Source organism: Narcine bancroftii, chromosome 6, assembly GCF_036971445.1.
Source record: "Narcine bancroftii isolate sNarBan1 chromosome 6, sNarBan1.hap1, whole genome shotgun sequence".
NCBI lineage: Eukaryota > Metazoa > Chordata > Chondrichthyes > Torpediniformes > Narcinidae > Narcine > Narcine bancroftii.
In genome coordinates, this window is record NC_091474.1 from 135516406 (window position 1) to 135544378 (window position 27973).

At 41.7% G+C, this 27973-nt stretch overlaps 1 protein-coding gene and 1 long non-coding RNA gene across 9 annotated transcripts in view; one reads left to right on the plus strand and one right to left on the minus strand.

The window, feature by feature from the left end:
* col19a1 (collagen type XIX alpha 1 chain) overlaps positions 1 to 27973 on the plus strand; it is a 346509-nt gene that overhangs the window by 291487 nt on the left and 27049 nt on the right. For 6 of the 7 annotated variants that reach the window (XR_011340316.1, XM_069886134.1, XM_069886136.1 and 3 more), the window contains 10 exons: positions 412 to 462; positions 2471 to 2497; positions 4212 to 4238; positions 13914 to 13958; positions 18895 to 18948; positions 21498 to 21551; positions 21645 to 21716; positions 24135 to 24170; positions 25165 to 25209; positions 25908 to 26075. Coding sequence is in view for 6 of the 7 variants with exons in the window: in XM_069886134.1 (XP_069742235.1) it covers positions 412 to 462; positions 2471 to 2497; positions 4212 to 4238; positions 13914 to 13958; positions 18895 to 18948; positions 21498 to 21551; positions 21645 to 21716; positions 24135 to 24170; positions 25165 to 25209; positions 25908 to 26075 (579 nt within the window). In the remaining variant the exon portion in view is untranslated. The remainder of the gene's footprint in view (positions 1 to 411; positions 463 to 2470; positions 2498 to 4211; positions 4239 to 13913; positions 13959 to 18894; positions 18949 to 21497; positions 21552 to 21644; positions 21717 to 24134; positions 24171 to 25164; positions 25210 to 25907; positions 26076 to 27973) is intronic. The other variant, XM_069886135.1, reaches the window with a different exon arrangement.
* LOC138736505 (uncharacterized) overlaps positions 4324 to 27973 on the minus strand; it is a 69841-nt gene continuing 46191 nt past the window's right edge. For both annotated transcript variants that reach the window (XR_011340322.1, XR_011340321.1), the window contains exon 6: positions 4324 to 4432. This is a non-coding gene — a long non-coding RNA (uncharacterized lncRNA). The remainder of the gene's footprint in view (positions 4433 to 27973) is intronic.

Consider the following 27973-nt stretch of genomic DNA (forward strand, 5'->3'; position numbering starts at 1 on the left):
TGTTGTCTCCTTCAGGAAACAAAGGACTTGGACCCTGATTCCTCTGTTCATTAACATTCCTACACACCCTATCCCTTATAGTATTTGTCCAGCCTTAAATTGACTTCCCAAAATGCATCACATTGCACTTGTCTGGATTAAATTCCATCTGCCAACATCAGCCCAACTTTCCTCTGATTCATATCCAATTTTGCATTCAGTTTTTCAGATGATCTTTGTTTATTGTTGTTTCTTGCAGCAGTTTTAAATTATCAGTAATAAAATACATAATTGTGCCTCAGTGAAAATTATCCTAGCAAGAGGTGGCAAATTTCATGTTCCCACACAATGAAATTAATTCATCCCCAGTGCAAACAACTAATGAAATGAACATCAGAACTTGGCCTGATATTAAATTCTTATGTTCCTCAGAGCACTGCTACCAATGAAGGAAATGGAATGAGCAGTATATATAAGAAACAGGTAAGATAACTTTCAAAAAGTTTATCTGTATCCATTTATGGAACTGAACTATTTTGTGATAATTGTTAGTTTTAAATTTTATACTTTTGCATGTAATTAACTGTGTTTTCTCACAATATTAAATGCAAATGCAAAATCAGTTTAGTGCAATGTGCCTAATCCTTTTATGTAAGGACATTGTTCCTCCAATCACTTTTGCTGGGAGCATTTCTATAGCTACAGTAGGTTTTAATTCCTCATTAGTGAAGGAATATTATTGACATCAATTGTGAACTTTGGCCCTTCAGCCACCATCCTGTTTATGCCAGTAAAAAATGGACCAGATTTATCCCAGCAGTTTATTCGTTACTCAAAGGGGTCATGTTTCAGATGTAGTGAGTTTCTGCCTTCAGGAAAGGAGTTCCAAACTCAATGACTCTTTAAATAAAATATTTTCCCCTTAAATCATTCTTTCAATTAACATATATTTACAAACTCCTTCTCAATAAACAACCCAGCTCAGATGTACTTCCCTCAATAATACTACCCTAGTCCTTGTAAGTATCTCCTGCACCCTGTCTGGTGAACTCAAAACCTTCCTGTTCTGTGATGAACAGAACAATATGCAGTCTTCTCATTTGAGTTTTATTCAGTGCTGGTAGCCTCCTGATCTGAAAGTTATGCATCAGCCAATAAAGGTAAGCCTTCAATTTGCTTTTTTAATTGCCTTCTCTACCTGTTTTGCTAACTTCAGCGATTTGTTGATATGCTGCCCAAGACCAGTTTCTTTTGGTATCACATATCCATCAAGTATTCCCTTATCTCCTTTATCATTCCACACTCTCCATCAACCAACCCCCATCCCCCCCCCCCCACCAACCCCTGAAAAAATATGTTCACCCTTTTGAAAACAGTTACCACATGAGGTTACATGCACCCTATCAAGTGTGACATCTTTCTGCCTTGTTCAGGAGTTTACAAGGACTCAGTGGATCTCCAGCTGTCATTTCGCCTCTTCTGTATTTGTTGATTCATTGAGTGTTGATGAACTTGTTCTCCATCTCACTTTTTCTTGCACTAACTGTAACCGTGAATATTTATTTATCTATCTATTCTTTATTATCTCTTTCCATACACGGGTAATTAAATTGATACTATTGTGGTTGGTGTATCTTATGTATCTTTTTGGCTACATACACCAAGTAAGAAATCCAGTGCATGTGTACTTATGTAGATCACAATAAGCTTATTTTCATTATCAAAATGCCAAAAATATCCTTGATGAATTTTCACAGAAAGTAACAATGTACGTATTATGTATTTTTAATTCTTCAGCATTTTGAATCAATTTATGCGTATAAAGGCTCCAAATTATTTTCTGGTCATTTTTTTCTGATTATTGTACAAAAATTATTGTAATCTCCATTTCTACTTCTATCACTTTCTCTGGCAGTTTGTTCCATATATCCACCACCCTCTCTGTGGAAAAAAATGCCACTCAGGTCTCTTTTAAATCTTTCCTATTTCTCCTGAAACCTAGTCCCTCTAGATTTAGATTTCCCTGGGGAAAATGTTGTGACTATTGACCTTTTCTATGTCCCTCATGATTTTATAAACCTCTACCTCCTCCCTCAGCCACATTTCTGTTGTGGCTATAATATTATTGAAGTGTCCGCTTTTCTTGATTTTACCTTGTTTTATCTTGTTCAATCATTTGGAATTTATTGTTTAGTTTATGCTGCCAAGTATTTGCTGTGTGCATTCATTGTGCCTGTATCCTTTAATCCCATTTAGGATCTTCTTTTTTCCCCTGACTGATTTATTCATTATTTTAAGTGGACCACAGTTTGGATGAAGTTGGTGTGATAGATTTCTGTAAGGCAACACTACTAAGTTGTTACTATTGTAATAAACCACTCAGCTCTTTGCATGCTAAGAATAGCCAAGAAGTTGTTGCAATAATGCTGTTAAAAATCACCAGAACTATTACATTATTCTCCATTTAATAAAATCACTAATTATTTTACAGGGTGTTCCAGGGCCACCAGGTCCACCAGTAAGTGTTTTGCATGTTCAGTGATAAATATATATATAGAAAAATAACTGGAGCTTTTAACTGGAATTCTTTTACTCCAAAATTATGCTGGTTTACACCGCCTTGCGTACCAAATGCTTTGGGTATCTCACCATCATTCTTAAGAAATTGCATGACACAAATGGAAATCATTATGAATAAATTGGGAGGGTGGTTCATACTTTTCAATCTAGGCATCCTGGTGAACGTCTTCTCCATCCTATCCAAAGCCTTCGCATTCTTCTTGTAATGTGATGAACTGCACTCATGACTCCAAATGTTGCTTTACCCAAGTTTTAAACAGCTGCAACATGACTTTCCAACTTTTATATTCAATACCCTGTCTGAATAACCTATAAGCTTTCTTACAAACCTATCTACTTGTATTGACCCTTATGGGAGCCTATGGACCTGGAGCACAAAATTCCTCCAGCTGTCAATGCATGAAAGGGGCCTGGGATTTACTGATTTTTTTAAAATTTTATATTTATTCTTCCAAAGTTCAATATCTTACACTTGTCCATAGAACACTACAGCACAGAAACTGGCTGTTTGGTCCTTCTAGTCTGTGCTGCATTATTGTTCTGCCTTCTCTCAGTAACCTGCACCTGGATCATATCCCTCCATACCTTTCCTATCCATGTACCTGTCATGGCATGTATCAATGGCAAAATTGACACCATGACAAAGTTGAGCAAGATTGTCCATATTATCCATTTGCCCATATATACCCATATTTCCAATGGATGTCTATTCTGTAGATTTTTTGATAGTCTTCTTCCAATCCACAACTCCACCAATTTTGTGTCACCTGCAAACTTACTAATCACAGTCCTCCACATTTACCCCCTGTCTTCTATGGCTAAACCAATTTTGAATTTAATCCATGGAACCCAGATGCCTTAACCTTCAGGATCAGCCTACCATGTGGTGCCCTATTCCAAACTTTACAAAAACCCACATATACACATTTAGACCCCTCATCAATCATCTTTGATGCCTCCTCAAAAATATCAATATGGTTTGTAATCTATGACCTTCCTCCACACAAAACTATGTTGACTTACCCTAATTAAAATTTATTTTTAAAATGTAAATCTATTCTTTTCCAGATAAGATGAGATCCTATCTTCTTTAGCAAATCTATACCACTTATGTAAGACATACTACCTGATAATTTTCTGCTCTTTTTAAACAGGAACATCTGTGGCTTTTCTACAGTCCTCTGGGCCTTGTCTGTGGCCATATAAGATACAAAGATTCCTGCAAAAGCCTCAATATCCACTCTCTTGCCTTTCTCAATTATCTGGGATTGATCCCATCAGTCCCAAAGAACTTATCTACCTTAATGTTCTTCTAAAGACCCAATTCCTCCAAACATGAGTACGTTTGGGTGGCATGGGCTCATGGGCCTGCCACCGTGCTTTATCTGTAAAAATGAAACTAGAGCAACCATGCAGTTGCCAGGAGAATGTGTAGATTCCACAGAAAGAGCACCAGGGATCAGGTCACATTCAGTTCACTGGAGATGTGTGGTCACAGCATTACCTGCAGCTTCACAATCTAACTGTTTTACTTGCATGCTTTTAAAAAAAAAAAGAGTTGTAATAGACTGTAAGGAGCTGTTTGGTTCACAAGTAGAGTTGTGCAGAATGCTGCATGTGTATACATGGTTATTTATGGTTTACTTTTGCAGGGCTTGAAAGGAGATCCAGGTTCAAAGGTAAGTAATTGCTTTCTATTTTTAATCTAGAATCAAATTCTGAATAGATAAACCATCAAAAGGTCAGTTTTTTTCCATGGCACATTGGAAAATTGCTAAAACAGTTGAGAGCTGCATTGTCCCAGCAAGGTGTAGAGGAGGAATGTGGGACAATAATCATTGGTCCTCTCAAATGGTCACTATTGTTTCACTTCCTGTTGAATAAGAAGAAAGTAGTGTGGTTTATAGTTACATCTGAAAGTCTACACATGTAAACCTTTTCTCTGATACAATAATGAATGTATGCTGAACTTGAGTCTGAAATTCATCTCCATAAGGCAATGGGAGCATATTGACAAATTATATTCAATGCAGACACATTAATACTCTACCTCGTATTTGGTGCATACTACAGAAGAAAAATTCCAATCCCATTCTATGTCCACTTATCCTTCCCCACCAATCGCCCCAAACAGTCCTTTCAAGTGAAGCAAAACTTCACTCGTGTATCCACGAGAATGATCTGCTGCATCTGGTGCTCCCTTTGTGGCCTTCTCTACATCGGAGATACTGAGTACAGACTGGGAGATTTCTTCGCTGAGCACTTTCGCTCTTTCTGCATCAGTGTCGGGGATGTCCCAGTGGCCAACCATCTCAATTCTACATCCCACTCCCATGTCTGTCCTGGCAACCAAGACCACATAAATTGGAGGAACAACCCTTGGTTTCTGTTTCGGCACTCTCCAACTGGATGGCATTAATGGACTTCTCTGGTTTCTGCTAACCTACTCTCCATTCTCCCTGCCTTTCCTTTCCCCTTGTCTTCTTTCCCTTAGCTCTCCACTCCCTTCCCTCTCTACTCAAAGAGCCATTCCTCTTGCTGATGTGCCATCCCTCCCTTATCCACCTATTATCTCCTGCCTTTGGGACCATGATCCTCCCCTTACATTTCGTTCAGGCACCTGCCAACATTTTTCCATACCTTGATGAAGGCCTCCATCCCAAAACATTGGTTATGTGTTGTTGGACCAACTGAGTATGCTGTTGGACCAACTGAGTTTCTCCAGCATTGTATTTTTATTTCAACCACCGTGTCTGCAGGCTTTTGTGTTCTACTTCTTTCATTCTTCTTGCTTTATTCTAGCGGGAATGCCTATTATTGCATCCATGCCTCAGAGCATCTAGTTTGCGTACAGTCATGAAGTCAAAATAAAGTAATGAAACACTTGCCATTGCCAACCTAGGGGCTTCTTTAACTTTAAAGAGCTGCATAAATTCTATGACCCTGTAGAATTGTACCCAGGCAGGAATGGTCAGTCTAATGTAATTGTAGTCACTGCTCATTTTGGTTTTCATTGGTGGGTGGGAGGGCCCTTTCTGGGGCAAAAAATGTGTTCAGCTATTCAGCTTTAAATGTATTTTTTCACAGTAAGAATAAATTTACAACAATATGTATTACCCATTAGCCCAGCAGTAAACAGTAATTTCAGTATGAACCATACCCATGGAACCAGAGTCACATTTAGGGCATGTTAACAAAGTTTAAGAGACCTCTTTCACTAGACTAAATAGTTTTATTTTCAAAAGTCCAATAAGAATTAGGGTTATTGTCATGATCATGTGTCATGTAATTTGTTATTTTGTGGCAGCAGTATGGTGAAGAATAAGGTGCAAAATTACTATAAATTGCAATTCTGTAAATACAAGATTTTAAAAAAATAAATAAATAACTAGTGCAAATATAAAGAAAAAGTGAGGTAGTGTCCATAGGTTCATTGTGTGTTCCAAAATCTGATGGTGGAGAAGAAGCTGTTTTTGTAACATTAGAGTATGTCTTCAGACTCCTGGACCTCCTTCCTGATGGGAGCAGTGAGAAAAGGGCATGGCCTGGGCAGTGAGGGACCTGGATGATGGAAATTGTTTTCTTGAGGCACCTTCTCTTAAAGATGTCCTTAATAGATTGAAGACTAATGCCCATGATGGCTCTGATTGAGTTTACAACCCTATGTAGCCTGTTCTTGTCCTGTGCATTGACACCTCCATACCAGTCAGAATGCTCTCTCCATGTTACACCTGTGGAATTTTGCAAGATTCTTTGGTGACATACCAAATCTCCTTAAACTCCTTTTTTCACAATTGCATCAATATGATGGCCCCAAGATGTTGAGATGTTGACACCCAGGAATTTGCAGTTACTTACCCTCTCTACTGCTAACCCCTCAATAAGGACTAGTTTATGAAATGACTTCCCCTTTCTGGTCCACAATCAATTTCTTAGAATTACTGAGGACACCAGTCAACTAGTTGATCTGTCTCACTCCTGTACACTTCTTCTTTGCCGTCTGTGATTCTGCTGACACCATGGTGTCATTGGCAAATTTGTAAATGGCATTTGAACTGTGCCTAGCCACATTGTCATGGGTGAAGAGAGAGTAGAGCAGTGGGCTAACCACACATCGTTGAGGAGTTCATGTGTTGATTATCAGTGAGGAGGAGATGTTGTTTCCGATCCATACTAACAGTGGTCATCTGATGAAGAAGCTGAGGATGCAGTTACAGAGGGAAGTACAGAGGCCCAGCATTTGAAGCTTTCTGATCAATACTGAGATGATGATGGTGTTGAAAGCTGAGTTATCTTTGGCATGGCTTCGCGGACGAAGATTTATGGAGGGGTAATGTCCACGTTATAATCAACGATGAAAAGCAGTCTGTTGAAGGATTTGCTGTTGTCCAGATGATCCAGGGCTGAGTGGAGAGCCAGTGAGATTGCATCTGCTGTGATGATATGCAAGTTGCAGTGGGCCCAGGTCTTTGCTAAGATACACATTAATTCTGGCCATGATCAAACTCTCAAAGCATTTCTTTTCATTGAGTGCTACTGGGTGATAGTCATTGAGGTAGCTCACCCTGTTTTTCTTGATTGAAGCCCTGTTGAAACAGGCTGGAACCTCCAATTGCAGCAGTAAAATATTGAACATGTCTGTGAACTTTCTGGCTAGTTGGTTGGCACAGATTTTCAGTACTCTGCCTGGTGTGCCATCAGAGCCTGATGACTTGTGAGTATTCACCCTCTTTTAAACATTTTATTTATCAGTTTTCAAACTCAAACTCATACAGTTATTAATTTTCATAAAAACGTAGTCATCATTTCTGTATAAGTTTCACCATTAAGTTTGAACCCTGTTTTTTTTCACCCCTCCCTTCCCCGTTATCACACACAACGGACCACATAACAACTGACGCTCACAACAAAGGTTAAAAACATGTCAGGGACATGTGGATTTGTAACGTCTATGCAACGGATCCCATTATGACACCAGGTGTCTAGGAAGGATGTTCTGACATTGGCCTCTAAAATAGATATCACAGGGTCACCAGCTTCTGCAGGGATTCTCAAGATTCAAGATCCAGTGTATTGTCATGTAATTAAAAACAGTGCCATATTACACAAAGTTGTCTTTTGTTTGCTGTAAGGCAGACAGATTTGCTATCGGCAGAAATTGCCTGAAGTGCCTCTTACAGTCAAAGAAAATGTATGTACTGCTTTATGAATACAGAAACATATATTCTACCTTAAATGAGCAATAAAATAATTTATACTGTAGCCGATGTGTATTTGCTGTATAAAATAATTTGCTTTCAATTTAAATCTGGAAGCGTAATCTTAAAAAATAAGTTCAACCAAGTGTTGAAATAAGGGGCTGGTTTGACCAATGGAGTTTCCCAATGTGCCAACGAGGAAGGTGACGAGATCAGCAGAGTGTTTGCAAACCATCAGATTGATCATCTTCTAGTTACCAAGTGGCAGGAAGGTGGAATCTCCCAATCTTTGTGGGGGTAAATGCCCAGCTCATTGAAGATTGTCAGTGCACATGGACAACTGAGGGCTGAGAGGTCTCTGATCAAGTGAGACTTAGGGCATTCACAGTCGGGGTGGGGTGAAGGCTGGGAGTTCTGTGAATATTGTATGCCTGGTAAAAATGCCAGCTCCATTGGTAGTGGTACTGTATATCAAGGCAAATATTTAAATGAAAACAGTATCTTTTAAAGTAGCATTTATGGTTTCTATTTCCTGCTTCCTCCTAGATGATTGGCATAGGAATATTGGTGGCATACTTATGTTCTCTGTTGAGGAAGCAAAAGGGCCACTCCCTTTTCTTCACCAACAAAGATTATTAGTGATGTCATCAGTGATCGCAAGGCTGGGTCATGTTTCTTGCCCCATGAGCCACGAATGACACTGAGTGTACCTCAGAATTAATCTACTGAATTCAGTGAGGAAATGAAAGAGGTTGTGGAAGAGTACCAGGCAGACCGAATTGAAGATGCATTGTGGTCAACCACTGTATGCATATATTTATCTGCCTGGGCACACCCGTTGACTGATTATACCTACAGCTCCTCCCACAGACACTGAATAAAGGTGACTGTTCCTCAGCCCCCTCCTCAGTCGGGACATTCGACCAGTAAGGACGTGTCTTCATTCTGTTGCGAATAAAAGCCAACCAGTTTGCTCAACTTCAATCTTTTGAGTCTTTGATGGCGCATCAATTTTATTCGCAGAAGTCTTGACAATAGAGCAGATCCTGAAACCAGAGGAGCTGGAAATCAACCCTCAATCACCTGAGGCCTCTACCAACTTTGAACTCCGGCTGCACTGTTTTGAAGCATTCCTGCAGGTGTTGATCAGTCAGAGAATGACAAACTGCATGTACTGCACACCTGAGTCAGGCTTCTGGCGTACTCAATGGTAAGGGATGACGTATCATATCTAGAGGCAATGGACATATTGAAAGGCCATTACCTGTGAAAAGTCAACTAGGTCTACACCAGACACCTTCTAATGACCCAAAAGCTACAACCCGGGTTGTCAAATGCCAAATACCTCAAGGCCCTGTTAACCCTCGCGTGGGCCTGCGAAAGCAGGGAACACGGAGGACCTGATTAGAGATGCCTAGGTTGCAGGCATCAGGTCCAATTGCATTCACCAGAAACTATTAGAGCAAGGTGAGCTCAGTCTACAGAGGGCAGTGGAATTAGAAGGCACACTGGAGGTGGCCTTTCAGAATAAAGAGGCCTTCTCAACCGACAACATGGCTGCTTCATGGGTGCCCCGGGTGCTGCCAATTTGGGAAACACCACCACCATCACATTCTGCCAGCAATCTGACCACAGTGAGCATACTCCGCGAGCACCTAACACTGCTACCACCAGCAACCCAACCATGGCTGCTGTACTCCATCAGCACCCGAAGTGCTACTTCTGCGGCCTGGACAAACACCCAAAGAAATGCTGCCCAGCAAAAGACGCAGTTTGTTCCAGCTGCAGGAAGAAAGGCACAATGCAAAAGTGTGTACATCCAAACCACCCTTCTGAGCAGCACCACATGCGGGCTGTGGGGGCCGCCAAACCCGGGAACAAGCGGTGCCACCGCCATCTTTGAGACCAAGTAGTGCCGTGTGGGGGCCGCCCTCTTGAATGCTGCCATCTCCCAATTCAACACCCAAACTCTCCAAAGCAGCGATCCAACACTGGCTTCCATCACACTCAACCAGGGCAGTCTCCATTAACTCACCAGATTAACAATGGACATTCAGGTAAATGGCCGCGTGATTAGTTGCCTGTTCTATAGTGGGAGCACAGAGAGTTTCATCCACCCTGATGTGGTGCAGCACTACTCCCTCATAGTAAGGCCATAAGCCAAAAAGTATCCTTAGCCTCAAGGTTACATAAGGCGGATGTCCATGGCTACTGCATAGTGACTCTATGCGGGGAAAAACTTTAAACTCCTGGTGATGCCACAGCTCTGTGCTGCGGTGCTACTGGGACTGGACATTCAATGTCACCTTAAAAGTGTGATGATTGAGAACAATGGGTCTCATCCATTCCGCACTGTCTGTAACCAGCAGTTTTTAAATCGCCGACTCCGCTCCACCTACCCTTCAGCCTCCCCCGCCACCACACACAGCCAGCAACCTGATCTCCCATTGCGCATGACCTGTGGACTCTCCAGCCTCAAAATCACCCCTCCATTGCCCCTGACTGTAAACCCATTGTAAGTACAGTTCTGGAACAGGGCCTTTATTAGGGAGAGGTGCAGTGACTACTGAGAGATGGATTCATTGAGGCCAGCACCAGAACTTGGAGAGCACAAGTGGTGGTCGTGAGGAATAGGGAGAAAAGCAGGAATGTTATCGACTACATACTATTAATAAGTTCACACAACTAGACACATACCCCCTTCCCCGTATATCTGATATGGTGAAGCAAATCACACAATATTGGGTCTTTTCTACCATCAACCTAAAATTGACATGCCATCAGCTGTCCATCTGCTCGAAGGACCACCAATATACTGGGTTCAAGGCAGATGGCCTCCTCTATCATTTCCTGAGAGTCCTCTTCGTGTCTTGGTCTTCCAGCAGAAAATGGACAACACATGGTAGATCAGTATGAGCTGCAAGCCACATTCTCATATCTCGACAGTGTCACCATCTGTGGCCATGACCTGCAGGATCATGATTCCAATCTTTAAAAATTCCTCCAGATCGCTGAACACCTTAACCTCATGTACAAAAAGGCCAAATGTGTATTTCGCACAACCCGTCTTGCCACCCTTGGCTGTGTCACTGAGAATGGAGTCATTGGTCTTGACCCTGACCACATGCGCCGCTCTTGGAACTCCCCCTTCCACAAAGCCTCAAGGCCCTGAAAAGATGCCTGGGCTTTTTCATCTTGCTATACCCAGTGGGTCCCCAACTATGTGGAAAAGAACCACACATTCATTAAATCTTCATATTTTCCCCTAACAAGGCCTATTCAGCCTTCATCCGCATTAAGGCAGACATTTCCAAGGCCATGATGCACGCTGTGGCTGAATCCACCCCATTCCAATTGGAGAGTGATGCGTCAGACTTTGGTCTGGCTGCCACCCTTAGCCAGGTGGGCAGACCCGCCGCTTTCTTTTCCTGCGCCCCCCAGGGGCCCAAAATTTGACACTTCTCTGTTGAGAAGGAAGCCCAAGTCATTGTCAAGGCAATAGGGCACTAGATACACTTCCTGACCAGAAAACAATTTACCTTGCTAACTGACCAACGTGGAGTTGTGTTTATGTTCAATAACCAGCAGTAAGGTAAAATCAAGAACAAGGTACTGGGGGGGAGAACTTAACTTCCTACCTACAATTACGATATCTTGTACCAGCTCAGGAAACTCAGTGAACCCCCTGATGCCCTATCTCTTGGAACCTGTGCCAGCACACAAATCAACCACTTATAAGCACTTCACAATGATCTGTGCCACCCTGAAGTTACCAGGTTCTTCCACTTTGTCAAAGTCCACAACCTGCCATACTCCATTGAAGAGATCAGGTCAATTACCAAAAGCTGTAAGGAGTGCAAACCACATTTTTACCAGCCAGAAAGAGCACAGTTGATAAATGCTACATGCCCTTTTGAATGCCCAAGTATCGATTTCAAAGGACCCCTTCCCTCCTTGGAATGCAATGTCTACTTCCTCAATGTTTGTTTTTTGTTCACCATCCCCTGCCCCAACATGACAGCTGCCACAGTCATCAAGGCCCTTTGCAGTCTCTTCACTCTTTTTGGCTTCCCAGCTATATTCATATCGACCAGGGGCCCTCTTTTATGAGTTATGAGCTGTGTCAGTACATGGCATCGCCATGAGCAGGACTACCAGCTACAACCCCTGTGGGAATGGGCAGGTGGAAAGGGAGAATGCTGTGATCTGTGTCCATCCTCCTGGCCCTGCGGTCCAGGAGCCTTCCAGTTTCCCGCTGGCACAAGGTCCTCCCTGAGACACTCCATTCCATCAGGCCCCTTCTTTGTACTGCCACCAATGCCACACCTCATGAACCTATGTTTTCCTTTCCCAGTAAATTGACGACAGGGCCAGTTCTACACTGGAAACATGAGGAGCCACAAGTCCAACCCACTGGTCAAAAGGGTCCACCTCATCCATGCCAACCCCTAATATGCCTATGTGGCATACTCCAATGGGCATGAGGACACTGGATCTCTTCGGGACGGCACCCTCATGGACTCTAGAGACCACCACTGATCACCCCTCACCCCTTCTACCCCTCACCACTCACAATGCACCAAGACCATGGCACATTATCCCAGCCCTAACAGATGACACGCCAGACATGTCACCATGTTCCCTCCAGCCCAATGCTGATAATTGCATACAAGCGCTCGCCCAGACTGTCCAGGACCTCATCGCTGTGTCACAGTCAGAATTACCACAGTCACAGTGGAACATCAGACCACCAAAAGACAATTTGTAACTATATCATCAACGCTTCACCCCACTGGACTCTTTTTATAAATAAGGAGTGAATGTGGTAAACCACTGTTTGTATATTTATCTGTCTGGGCACACCTGTTGGCTGACTGTACCTGTGGCCCCTCCCACAGTCACTGAATAATGGTGACTGTTCCTCAGTCCCCTCCTCAGTTCGGGACAGTTGACCATTATGAACATGCCTTCATTCTATTGAGAATAAAAGCCTATCTGTTTACTCATCTTCAGTCTTTTGGAGTCATTAACCCCCTTCAGGTGGCCATAATACCCGAATGTAAAGCTGCCTAAAATACCTGAATGCAGCTTGCCACCTGAAAGCGGAGAACCCCTCCCCGAGGTGTACTTTCTCAACCCACCTTGGGGCGGTATAGCTCCGCTTCCGAGCACTCCTCCTAGATACCTGAAGAGCAGCCTGAAAGCAGCTAGTCGCTTTCAGGTGCCTTGCAGGGGACAGGCTGATGACAGTCAGCTGGCAAGCCAACTCCCTGCACCTGACAGCTCCCCTCACTGCTGCTGACAGCCCCCCTCCCCACTGCCTGACAGCCCCACGCTAGTGCGGGACTACGGGGCTGGAGCGCCCACACAGGATGTTGGGGCTGGGGCGGCCGGCATAGGACTACAGGGCTGGGGTGGCCTGCGAGGGACTTTGGGCCCCGAAGTCCTGCGCTGACCGCCCCATCCCTGACGTCCTGCACTGGCCACTCCAGCCCTGTAGTCCCGCGCTGTGGGACTGTCAGGCAGCAGGGAGAGGGCTGTCAGCAGCGGGGAGGAGGACCGTCATGTGGCTGCCCCTGACCCCACTCAGGAGCCGGGGTTTGCTCCGTGGCACCTCTCTCTGCTGCAGATTTTTCAGGTGGCAGAACACCGCCTTCAGCGCTGTCATCTGAACATCCCTTCGCAGACACCTGCAGCTGGCTCCAGAGCCACATTCTCCTGGCAATTCCACCTGAAAGCGGCTATTGATAGTGCATCATGCATCTTGCTAGTAAGTGGTGGATCTGCAATCAGGTTGAATAATCCAACCCAGCATGGATTCATTTTGCTAAATACACAGCTTGCCTTGCAAAATGAGCAAATACATTAGGAATTACATTCTGTTCTGGTGCATTCAAAGTTCTTAATGAGGCCTCTAAGTTACAACAACCTGATGAGAATGTGACACCCTGTTGTTAAGACATTCTGAAGCTACATTTGATGATATGACTGAAGAAGCAAAATCTCAAAAATGAAGACAATTTCAAATCTCAAAATTGCAATAAAATCTGAAAGCACATAAAAAAATGGCTTTTTCCATCTTTGGTGCACACAGTAATTAGTTGTGATATGAGTTTGTATTTCATGTAAAATAAATTGTAACTTCTTGTTTTGCAGGGAGAGATGGGTTTGCCAGGCCTGGAAGGGCCCCCAGGAGAAAAGGTATCTTCCACTCTATTCTCACACTCAGTTTATTCTCTTTCTCTTGTTCTGTTCTCTTTTGTTCTATTCTTGCTATCCCTTTCCATTCTTTCATTTTTCTCTCTATAATTTCAATCTTTCAATCCATTCGTGTTATCTTGCTCACTCCGTTCCCTCTCACTTGCTCACTTCATTTTTGCTCTTCTCTATCTTCCTCTGTGTGTCTGACTCACTTTTTCTCCCACTTCACTTTTATTTAACTCAAATAAGTCTGTTCAAAGTGAGAGAAAACATGATCAAAAACTGCATCAAGGAAAGAGTGAAAGTTAGTGATTGCACAAGAAAATGTATTATGGGATTTATGGAATTGCATTCAGTGAGAGGAATCAAGATGATTTTTGCACTAAATGGATAAAAATAGGTGGTCTTAAAAAGTTCTCATCATTCATGTTATTTTCATTTCAAGTGTAAATTTTGAAATTAAGATGATGTTTAAAGACAACCGTCAATTTTTATTATTTGGCAAAATTCCCTTTTTCTAGATTCTTTCTGAGATTATTAGAAATTAGAGAAAACTTTACTGGAAAGCAGCCATATTCATCGGGGTCTGTAACACATTTAATGGATGGGGGGGGGAGGGGAGACTGAAATCAAATGCAAGAAACCAACTAAACTTGATTGCTTCACAGTGAAGGGGGGCCCATAAACTTTGAGTAGTGTCCAAAGGTTGAGAATGGCTGCTGTAAAGCATATTTATCTTTCATGCATATTAAGGAAAATACAGGAAAATCATTGTATTTTTGTAGAGTCCTGCAACCTGTAAGGGAGTACAACAGGTCCATCCAATTCCACTCCAAGATAACTCCATCGACTTAAGTTCAGCCAATGTTGTCCTTTGACAATGCTTCTTTGTATCTCACTGACTATATTTGTTCTCCTTTCTAATGCAAGGCAAGTTCATTGGGCCAGAAATTAATTACTGGAAAGCAAGGACTAGTTGACAGTGATGCTCTTCAGAAGAAATTCCTTGCTTTCCCAGAAATGCTTTCTCCAGAGATTATGGTACAGAAACCAGAAATAATTTAATGACCTCACATCTAAGGTGAAGGTCAGTCACCTTTTGGTTCATACAAGTTCTTCAGAGAGGCACTCTATCATCTTCGACTAGTCTAGCCTGTGGATGGCCACAGACCCACCAATGTGGGGAATCCTAATTGCTTTCCAACAGTGCAATTGAGGATGGATAATAGATGTTGGCATTGTCAATGATGCCCATATTCAGAACAAAACAGCCTGGAAATTCCTCCAGAATTGGTGATGACATTATTAGAAAGGTGTGATTTTACTGGGAGAATGCAAAGGAAATTTGTCAGGGTATTGTCAGGATTGTAAAACTTTAGCTTTGAGGAAATGTTTTAAGTTTTCTTTAAACCTCCAAGGATTGCACAGAATCGTACAGAAGTTGCCGTGATGCAGTGAAGGCAAAGCAATATCTTGTGCGATTTCATGCTCAGGAAACTTAACATTTATGGTGACATAGAAACATCATTTTAGCTTCATCCCAGCAGGGGTCACTGGGCCTTCGACAAGCACAGGATGAATCTTCCCATTCCCAACCACTGTTAATGTGAAAATCAAAACTGTAGATGCTCAAAATCCAAAATAGAAACAGATAATGCTGGATACACTCAGCAGTATCCGTGGACAAGAATAAATGAATTAACCTGTCAGGACCAAGACTCTTCATAAGATTTGGGAAGGAGAAAGCAAATGAGCTTTCAGTTACAGGGATGGATGGGTAGGACAAAGGCAGTTCCTATGATAGGGTGAAACCAAATTGATTAATGTGGCACATTGATTATGTGCTGCTCAGGAACCAAGACACTTCCTTCAGAGTGGATGACAACAGCCCTAACTATTGCAAGAGCCAAGCTGACTAAGGCCATCAGGGAAGCAAAGCGGTGCAAGCCCATCACATTCATAGTCACTTCCTGTACAGCAAGGACACACGACGCATGTGGAAGGGCATCAAAGATATCACCGATCACAAGACTATACCATCTGTATGTGCAGGTGATGCCTTCCCCAGATGCACTGAACAACTTCTCTGTGCGATTTGAGGCAAAAAAAAACAATGTTGCAATGAAGAAGACCACCTTTCCTCCAAATGACCAAGGGTTTTCAGTGGCCAATGTGAAAAAAGAGTAAGGGAAGGGCTGCTAGACTGGATTACATTCCCGGCAGAGTGCTCAGAGGTGTGCAGCTCAGCTAGCAGATGTTATCACAGGCTTCTTTAACATCTCCCTGAGAAGCACCATGGCCCCAACGTGCTTCAAAGCTGCCACCGTTGTTCCCGTGCCAAAGAAGTCGTCTGTGTCCTTCATCAATGACTACTGTCCTGTCGTACTCAAATCCATCATCATGAAGTGCCTTGAGAGGCTCGTCATGGGACACATCAAGCTTCTGCTGACTCCGTCACTAGACCCCCTGAAGTTTGTATACAGATCCAACTGCTCTATGGACGATGCTACCACCCTCCATCTATCTCTCATCCACCTGGAATACAAGGACTCGTATGTTTGAATGTTTTTCATTAACCAGCTTGGCATTCAACTCAATCGTACTCCGTATTTGTTAAGGAAGTTGAGCCTGCTGGGTCTAAACACCACCCTCTGCAATTGGATTCATAATTTCCTGTTGGGGAGACTTCAGACAGTCTGGATCGGTAACAGCAACTCCAAGACCATCACACTGATCACGAGGGCCCCCACGGCTGTGTGATAGTCCACTGCTGTTCACTTTGCTGACCCACGACTGTGCAGCTAAACACAGCTCGAACCACATCATTAAGTTTGCTGACGATGTGACCATGATGGGCCTGATTAATAAGAATGACGACCGTACAGAGATGAGGTGCAGTCGCTAATGGAGTGGTGCAACCTGTATCTGTTGACCATTGACAGCTCCACCATTGAGGTCGTCAAGAGTATCAATTTCCTTGGAGTGCATTTGGTGGAGAATCTCACCTGGTCCCTTAACACCAGCTCCCCAAGAAAGCCTAGCAGTGCCTCGACTTCTTGCAAAGGCTGAGGAAAGTTATTCTCCAACCCTCCATCCTCACTACATTCTACAGAGGATGTATTGCGAGCATCCTGTGCAACTGCATCACCACCTGGCTTGGAAGCTGTACCACCTCAGACTGCAAGACCCTGCAGAGAATAATGAAGTCAGCGGAAAAGATCACTGGGGGCTCTCTTCCTACCACGAAGGACATCTGCAACTCTCGATACAGATGAAAGGCAATAAACATTGTGAAGGAATCCACATAGCACTCATGTAAACTGTTCTCCCTTCTGCCATCTGGTAGGAGGTACCATAGCTCTCAGGCCCTTGCGTCCAGATTGGGCAACAGTTTTATTTCCCCCAAGCCATCGAACTCACGGATTCCCAGAATATATGAGGATAGTGTACCGTGAACTTTTACTGTATGCATCTTAATATTTTAATGTGTTTAACTTCTGTTCTAACTTGTATTTATATAAGTATACTTCGTGGTCCTGGAGAAACGCTTTCTCATCTTTACCATGCAAACATGGTATGAACAATAAGTAAGGTGATTTGACTTGACTTGAAATACTTCATGCTTTTTTTGTCAGTTTTATTTGTTATTCTAATATAAAGAGAAAGTCAAAATCATAGATTGATGGCTGGCAGAATAGCCTGTTCTAATATAAGTATGTGTAAAATAGTCTGTTTTATACAGAAGGAAATAAAGATGAATTACTAAAAGTTGGATAATTTGGTATTGAGACTGGAAGGATGCAGAGTACCTGGTTGGTACACGATATGTTCCTTGGGCTTCACTGTAACATCGCAGGAGGCCACAGACTGGAATGAATGCCAGTCATTCTCAAAGCAATGACCCAATCTGCATCTGGTTTCCCCAGTGCTATGCATACCCAATTGCAAATATCAGTGCAGATTGGATGGCAATCAGATTGGTAGATGTGCAAGCGAACCACAGCTCCAGCTGACAGACCATTGAGTCACCAGTGAAAAGATGAAAAGGCTGGTGTTACATTCCTGTAATTACATGGGAAAATGCCATAAGAGGAGGGGTGGTTGGTGGAGACAGAAGAATCAAACCAGCGAATCCCAAAGAGGATGGTCCCTTTAAAATGCTGCAAGTGATGGGGGCAGGGGGGAATAATTTTCAGCAATGGAAAGTGCGAAGAAAATCCTTTAAAAGAGAGGCTGATGGAATGAAAAGAGAGGACCAGAAGTTCTCTGTCTTGCTTTGTGCTGAAGGAGAGGTAGTGAAAGCAGAGATGTGGGAAATGAAGGAGATGTGGTCCAGAGTTCTGTTCACTTTGATTGAAGGGAAACAACAATTCAAGAAGACGTATCATGGAGGAAATGTAATGGAGTTGGACGTACCACAACATGACGTGTAGATTAGACCTAAGCAAGCGTCAAGAGCATATCTTTGACCTGGTGAATATGAATGAAGTTGAGGAGAAATTATTCAATGCATGGAGAAGTACAGCCAGGCAAATGAGTTTGTTGATGAAGAGGAACTAGTTGGGCCAGTTCAAGAAAAAATGTGGAATGGAGATGTAGGATTGTATGCCCATGGAGAAAGTGAATCAGTTGGCACCAGTTGAAAGTGGTAAGGGACTGGACCAAATTAGCTCAGTCACAGAGAATTGAACATGGGTCCCCCTGTCCATCTGGTTTTGTACAGCTTTCCATTTATGGAGTTGGACATCAGAAGTCTTTCTCTGAGATCTTTGAAGTTCAGTGATAGACATTATCAACAGCTCACTGCAAACTTTCACAGCAGCTTTAAAATATAGTTCATCAACATCTTTCACTTGAGTCAATAATAGAACAGCACTTATATTTTTCAATTAAAATGACTGATTATTTAAACATTATTTTTGCAATGTATTTCCAGGGGGATTCAGGAATGCCTGGGCCACCTGGTTTCCAAGGGCCAATTGGTCCACAAGTGAGTATTTCAAGGAAAGTTAAATAATGTTGATTAGTAAAAACTTAATTTTTAATTTATGAACTATTTATTAAGAAGCATTTCTATTGAACAGCAAGTTTATTGACCATTGGAAAACTGAAAGTAAGTAATTACCTTAGATGGTTCAGGCACAGTTAATTTCCTTCAATGTAAAGAAACGATGCCCATAAAGAGTTGGTATTTAATATTTCTTTAAAGTGCCACTTTGCTAAACTGTTCATAGAATGTTTATCTCATGGGTAATAGAAGATACAATACAGTGGGTGCATTTATTGAAGAGTTATGTTTATCAAGGGCCTTGTTGGTTCTCATGGTGGCTTCTCAAGTCAAGTAAGAGTTTGGGATAAGTCACCAATATCTGGATAAACAAAGAACACAAGAACATAAGGAATAGGAGCAGGAGTACACCAGCTGGCCTGTCGAGTCTGCTCCACCATTCAACAAGATCATTGCTGATCTGATGATAGACTCATCTTCACTTATCTGCCTTTTCCCCCATATCCCTTAATCCCCTTACTATGTAAAAATCTATCCAATCTAGTCTTAAATATATTCACTGAGGTAGCCTCCACTAATTCAATGGGCAGTGAATTTCACAGATTCACCACCCTCTGGGAAAAGCAGTATCTCCTCGCCTCCATCCTAGACCTACTGCTCTGAATCTTGAGACTATGTCCCCTAGTTCTAGTCTCCCCCACCAACAGAGATATCTTACTTATCTGTGCCTTTCGTAATTCCTCTCATATTCTTCTAAATTCCAGGGAATACAGACACAGATGACCCAATCTCTCCTCATAGGCTAACCCCTTCATCTCTGGAATCAACCTGGTGAACCTTCTTTCCACTGCCTCCAAATCAAGTACATCCTTCCTCAAGTAAGGAGATCAGAACTGCACACAGTTCTCCAGATGCAACCTCACCCATACCTAGTACAGTTGCAACATAACTTCACTGTTCCTAAATTCAATCCCTCTAGCAATGAAGGCCAAAATTCCATTTGCCTTCTTGATAGCCTGCTGCACCTGTGAACCGACCTTTTGCAATTCATGCACAAACACTCCCAAATCACTCTGCAAGGCAGCATGCTATAATCGCTTGCCATTTAAATAATAATCTCATCTTCCATTTTTCCTTCCAAAGTGGATAACTTCACATTTACCAACATTGTACTCCATCTGCCTTTCCCACTCATTTAACCTATCTATATCTCCATACAGACTCTCCTTATCATCTACATAATTTGCTTTTCCATGCAATTTAGTGTCATCAGTAAACTTTGATACACTGCACTCTGTCCCTTCTTTCAGATCATTAATGTATAACATGAACAGTTGCAGGCTCAGTATTGACCCCTGTAGCACCACTAATTGCCAACCAGAAAAACACACCCTATATCCCAACTCTCTGCTTTCTATAGGTTAACCATCTATTCATGCTAATACCTCACCCCAACTCTAGGCATCCCTATCTTATGTACTTTTATGTGGCACCTTATCAAATGCCAGTTAAACAATCTCCATCTGCCCCCTTTATCTACAGTGCTCATTATATCCTCAAAGAACTCCAGTAAGTTTGTCAAACAGGACCTGCCTTTTCTGAATCCATGCTGCGTCTGCCTGATGGATCCATTTCACTCCAGATGCTATTCTATTTTTTCTTTAATGATAGTTTCAAGCATTTTTCCTGACTACAGATGTTAAACTAACTGGCCTATAGTTCCCTGCATTTTGCCAACATCCTTTTTTAAGTAGTGGTGTGACATTCACCATCTTCTAATCTTCCAGAACCTGTCCAGAGAATTTTGGTAAATTATCACCAAAGTCTCAATAATAACTTCTCCCATTTCTTTTAGAATCCTGGGATTCATTCCATCAGGACCAAGGGATTTATCTCTCTTTAGCCCCACATGTTTACTCAGTTCTCCTTCTTTAGTGATAGCTATTGCATCCAGGACCTCACCTCCCATAACATCTGACTTTGGCATGTTCAACATGTCCTCCACCATAAAGACCAACACATAAGAGTCACTCAAAGCCTCAGCCTCATTACCCAATATCAACTCCCCTTCTCATACTCCAAGGATCAACCTTCACTTTAACCACCTTTTCTGCTTTATATAATTATAAAAAATTTTACTGTTCATTTTTATATTTTGTGCTAATCTTTCATAATCTACTTTCCTTCTCTTTATTGCTCACTTTGTGGTTCTTTTTTGCTTTTTAAAGTTTTCCCAATCCCCTAGTTCCCCACTGCTCTTGACAACTTTAAACATCCAAGCTTTTAGTCTGATGCCTTCCTTCATTTCCTTAGTTATCAAAGGTTGGCTGTCCCCACCCTTCCTGTCCTTGCTTTTAACAGGAATTGTCTTCATGAAGAGTTCTCACTTGAAACATTGACAATTCTTTTCCTCTTCTTGATGCTGTTTGATCAGCTGAGTTCCAGAAGTAGATTGCTTTTTGCTCTTTAAATTATACTTCAATTCATAAATAGTTTTAAATAACACAATTTTTATTCTTTCTTTTAAAAAGGGGAAATCTGGTGTTCCAGGTCCTGCAGGACCACATGGTTTAAAAGGCGATCCTGTGAGTTGAATTCTCCTGTTCATTCTAATGTATGTTATCTGACATTGAGGAAGTAGAATTGGGAACTGACCTTCACCATGTCTAATCTTGCAGGGAGAGAAAGGCGAGAGAGGACCGTTGGGAGAAACTGGCTTTCCTGGACCGAAAGGGCCACCTGGAGCTCCTGTATGTATATTTTCTTTATAAATAGGTTTCCGTCTGCTGTAGAGAATGCCTTTATATCTGAAGGCAATGAAGACCCTCCATATTTAATGTACATTACAGTGACTGGCGCTGCAAGCAAACTCTGAACTTGTATGGTGGAGATGTTACTTGACACGTACCTGAATTGTAACTGATCTGAATGCACGTAGTTATGGACCACTACATTTTCTAACTCTTGCTGAGGCAGTTGAGATCCTTATTGGAAATGAAGAATGATTAACAAGAAAATTTAAAAACCTTCTCTATTCATCTTGTTCCTCTCTCTCTCCAAATATGTTGCTCCAGACTTAAGATCAGTTCTCATTTGTCATATAATCATACAGCACAGAAACAGGCCTTGACCCAAACTCATCCATGCCAACTAAAGTGCCCTCCTGAGCTAATCCACCTGCTGCAGTCTGAAAAACAACTCTCCACTACCACCCTCTGCCTTCTTACACCAACTTAATTTTGTAACCAATTTGCTAGTAGCTCACCATGGATTCCATTTGATTTCACCTTCCAATCTGGGACCATGTCCACGTAAACATCTACTGCCCTATCTTCATTAATCTTCTTCGTCACCTCTTCAAAAAAACTCAATCAAATCTATGAAACACAATGTTCAAAATACTGAACAAAACCATGCTGGCTATCCCTAATCAGTCCTTGCCTTTTCAAATGGGGATAGATCCTATCGCTCAGGAACCCCTCAAATACCTTGCTCACCACTGACCAGCTTGTCGTTCCATAGATTGTCCTTGCAGCCTTTCTTTTTATAACATTAACTGCTCTTCATCTGAGGCTAAATAAGATGTCAGTGTCCCAGTCATTTCTTACCTTGTTCTCACAATGTTCTTGCGTGCATTTCATCAGGGTCCAGGGATTTATTAATTTTTATGCACCTCAAGACGTCACCTTTGGTAATGTCAATATATTTCAGGGTATCATTGTTTTCTTCCCTGAATTTCCTAACTGCATGAATATGGATGCATATGAGAGGTATTCATTATTGATTTGGCATATGTCTTGTGGCTCCACACATAGATGACCACACTGAGGGTCCTATTCTTTCCCATGTTACCCTTTTGTTCTTAATGTCCTCATATAATCACTCAGGATTTTTCTTCATCTTATCTGTCAGGGATTTCTCATTCCCTTTATGCTCGCCTGATTTCAATCTTAATTGTACTCCTACATCTTCCATACTCTTTTAGGGACTCACTTGATCTCACTGCCTATATCTGAAATTGGCCTCCTTTTTCATGACCTGAGCCTTAATATCTCTCATAATCCAGGGTATCCAAATCTTGCCTTCATCTAACAGCAATAATTTGGGTAGAAATGTGCTTCTCTTGTTGTTGGATGTCTGACTGAAGTCAACACCAGAGATCAGAGGATAGCCTTTGTTCCCCAGCAACCAACTCTTGGTCAGTCTGTGTGGCTTAACAACAGTGGGAACAGCTGACTGCCTCATAAGGAAGGAATTAGGTGAGTTTTACAGGTACATGATGCTGACCGCAATGATTTTCTATCATGGTCCCAGAAGAGTTGAAAATTAACAAGTTGGTGGTCAAATGCAAGACGGAAGCATACAGTAAATAGCATTCACGTACAGAATAGTCATAAGGTACAAGTCCAGAGCTCCCCAAAAACAGCCACACAGCTAAAGGAGGTATGCAGCACTTTGGTCAGGATGTAAAGTATAGAAATCGAGAAGTCACATTGTAAATCTTTGGTTAGGCAATTGGAGAATTGCATGCAATTCTGATCACCACATTACAGGAAGAATGTGGAGGCTTTGGAAAGGATGCAAAGTTTTTAAACAGGATGTTGCCTAGATTAGATAATGTTAGTTATAAGGAGAGATTGGACAAACCCTCTTCTTTTCTTTGCAGCATCGGAAACTGAGGATGTCCAGACAGAAATTAATACTATTATGAGAGGCATAGATGGGGACAATAGAATCTTTTTCCCAGGGTGGAAATGTCAAATACCAGAGGATGTAGCTGTAAGGTGGGAGAGGGAAAGTTTAAAAGATATTCAGAATTTCTGAACACACTGCCGGGGCAACAGATATGATAACAACATCTAAGAGGCATTCAGACAAACACATGAACAGGCATGAGTTGTGGATCATGTACAGTCAGATTAAATTGGGATTGAATCAACATGGACATTATGGGCCCAAGAACCTGTGCCTGTGTTGTGCTGTTTTATGTTCTATGAATTTGTTCTGCTCTACCCTATCCCTGCATTACTTTCATTAGAGGGAACTCATAGGTGGAGGCCTTTATATTGGTTACAGGAGAATGGGGTTATAGCAAATGTGTGACACTAAAATATGATTGGCATGGTTCTGATGCTTCAAAGGTGAGTTTTCATTTTATTTCTTAACAGGGAAAAACTGGAGCACATGGATTCCCAGGTGTACAGGTAAGGAGAAAGAAAAACACTTCAAGTATCATGATTTTAATTGCTGTATATTTATTTTGTTGTCCCATCTCCATGCTTTGAAATGTTACAAGCTCTAAGCACGATTGTGAGCTCCTGTTTTTAGTAAAATCGGATTATCATTGTAAGGTATAGTATAGAAGAAAGGACTGAATGGTCACAGTTAACATTTCACACAAGCACCACATAAGTCACAGTCCAGTGATCATTCGATACATTGGAACGACTGAGGGAAGGTTTGTCCCAGTCTGTTCCAGAACTCAATACATTTGCAAAGACACTGATTTTGCAAGGGAGAACCACGCTGACTGCTAAAGAGAGAAAACAGCCTTTTGAAGCAGCTCGTGGGCAGCCATTTTTGTGAAATTCAGAGCAAAGCCTGCTCTGTGAATGACTAGTGGGCCTTTTCGTGGATTGACCTGTGCTAGGATGGTCTTTTTGAGAAGCAAAAATCTAACACTGGAGGCCACTTGGAGAGACCAGTGCCAGGGTTTTGGAAGTTTGGTGGAGGTTGCCCAGTTTGGGTCTTGCCTACAAAAGGACCAGGAATCAGTGGATGGACATTTCTTCAAAGGCAACACAAGGAGAATTTGTGATTCTGTAGCAGCCACAACTTCAGTCTTCCCATCAGTTCAACATTAATTATGGGCAATAAATTTCAAAGGCCAACACTTCAAAACTGAATTTATAAGATTGAACTTTGAAAAAACTCTAGATTTTGGCCTGCCCTGCAATGGTCTGTAATGGTGTGCACGCGCGCACACGGAGTTGGGGATAGATGTAGTGTTAAGGATAATTTAAGAGTTAAGACAATAGTTTAAGAGTAAGAAATAAAGTGAGTGTTTTTAAAATTAAACACTGGTTCATTGCCTGCGGCTGTTTATTGCGCACGGTTCGCAACAACATGAACTGTAATCGTTCTCCAATTTACAACAAGTGTTTAACACAGTTTTGTCTTTTTGTTGATCAATTGCAGGGTTTACCAGGAAAGCCAGGAGACCGTGGACCCAAGGGTGAGCGAGTAAGTCGTATTAAATGAAATATTTCTCAGTGTAAGGATTATTTTAGTCTGTTGGTTGGTGTTGTCTAACATCCTGTTAAGAACATTGTCACCTAATCCAAGTCAGCTTTCTATATGTACTGAGTTGTATTACATGTGAAAAAGGCCTCTTGGGGAGGAACCCATGGGAAATTAGATATTTGTAAACCCAAACCCCAGGAGCTTCAATACACTCTGAATAAAGACTGATGAGGAATAGGTATCACATTGCTAGACTCCAGCAAGAGAACTGCTCTTGAAAGGAGTACCAGGACAAGATAGGGTTTCAGCTTTGGACCTGTGCCTCAAACTGTTCACATGAATGCAGGTCTCAACTGGGAGCACAGTACCTCGCTGTATATTGCTGAATATTTAAGTACATTGTATACTTTACATCCTGACAAATAACATTAGTGAATTCAAGAGAAACCTCTTTACCTGGAGTGTAGTAAAAATATGGAATTGAGGATTTGAGGAAGCAAAAGGAGAGACCAGTGTTGAATGTTTATTTGGTGCTCTGATTTGGAATAAAATCAATGCTAACACATCTGGGTAAAGGATTCATACAAAATCCTTACACTGTTTTTCATCATAAGCTTAATCTGTTCTTCAAAAATGACTAAGTAATTGTCTTTTTTTTCTTTGTATCTTTTGATTCTTTTCTTTCCTCTTTTTGACAGGGTGATCCAGGAATACTAGGTGACCGAGGGCCTCAGGGTGAAAGAGGAAAGATGGGTCACCTCGGACCACCAGGAGAAAAGGGAATGATGGGACCTTCTGGCCCTATTGGGCCACGAGGAAGAACAGGTCTCCCAGGGCCTCCTGGTCATCATGGACTCTCTGTTTCAGTAAGACAAACTCACTGCCTCTCTTGTCATATCAGTTATAATATCTTAACATCTTAATTGACTGTGATATATATTACTTCAATTTTTGATATTCGTTGCTTGTGTCAAGGTGAAGATATAGGTGAAAGGATGAAACAACTATTCCTCTTTTACAACAAATGTTGCTTACTCTCAGCTGTATTTTGAATTAGAAGTGATTAATCCCTAAACAGAAAATATATAAATTCCTCCCCCTTCCACTCATGCCATCCACTGAACCAGTGTGATTTTTCAGTCCTCCATACCAGCTCAAAATAAAAATATTGTGGCAAATTTTATAAATGCCTGTTCTGAAGCGTACATCTTCCGCGATTTTGTGTACCAGTGGACCATAAATTAACTATCACTAATTTCCTTATCTGGGAATTTCCAAAGTAAAGGATCCTGTGACAGGTTACATAGACTGGGAACCCAGGCTACACGCTGTGACAGTTGAGGAACAGTGAAAGATATGCAAAGAGATTTTTCAGTGCTCAACAAAAGTTTTTTTTTCCCCAGTTAAAAGCAAGGACAGTGAAGGTGGGGAGAGCCAGCCTTGGAGAACTAAGGAAATAAAAGAGGCATCAAACTAAAAACTCATGCATACAAAATTGCCAAGTGTTATAGGAATGAGGAAGAATGCAAAATCTTTACAAAGCACCAATAACCTTTAAAAAGCACAAAGAACCACCAAGCAAGCAATAAACAAAGGAAAGATAGATTATGAAACTAAATGAGGACAAAATATAAAACCAGATAGTGAAAGTTTTCATCATATAAAGTGGAAAGGGTAGCTTAAATAAATGTAAGTCCATTGGAAGAGAAAAAGGGGGAATTAATATTGGAAAATGTGGAAATGCCAAGACTTTGAATGATCATGTTGTTTGGGTATTCACAGAGTATATGACTGTGACAGGTCCCAGCAGATTGAAAAACCTCAAATGCAATGCCATTGTTTATAAAAGGGTGTAGACTAGTGGTTCTCAACCTTTTATTTCCCCCCATTCACATCCCACTTTAAGTAATCCCTATGCCATCAGTGCTCTGTGATTAGTACGGGATTGCTTAAGGTGGTATGTGAGTGGAAAGAGAAGATTGAGAACCACTGCCCTAGACCCATTTGTAACTAAAATATTTTGATTGAGAAAAATTGTCATTGGTCCATTTCCTTTGGAGTTACGAAACCGTGCACATAACGAGTCAATTAGGTACGATTAAAACTGGTTTTCAATTTTTTTCTTTCCACCCACATACCACCTTAAGCAATCCCTTACTAATCACAGGACACCTATGGCACAGAGAATACTTAAAGTGGTATGTGAGTGGAAAGAAAAAGGTTGAGAATGTCTGGTATCGGCAAAAGGCATAAAGTCAGTTAGCTTAATGTCTGATAATTACAAAAATAGTGAGACATTTAGATAACAATTGTCCCATCAGATGATGTAGCATGGATTGAGGAAGGGCAAGTCATCTTTGAGATGTTTGGGAATTAAATATGTTTAAGACAGGGTGAGATAGATCTTAGATAGTCGGGGAATTAAAGGTTATGGGGGAAAAGGCAGATAGCTGGAGCTGAATCCACAATCAGATCATCTGTGAGAATATTGAAAGGAAAAACAGGTTCAATGGAGCAGATGGCATACTCCTGCTCTTATTTCTTGTGTCCTTGTGACTGGATAGTGTTTTCTGCTTGGTGCTAGAGAAGGTATGACAGATGTTTGAAATCATACAGGATTTACATAGAGCAATGAAAGAGACTAAGTTGGATTTGTTGAAGGGTTATTGGTGTGTGCCTTTAACTGAGAGAGGAAAGAATATTTCAGCTTTTGTAACTCCATCTGGTTTATATGAGTATAATGTGTTACCTTTTGGCATGAAAA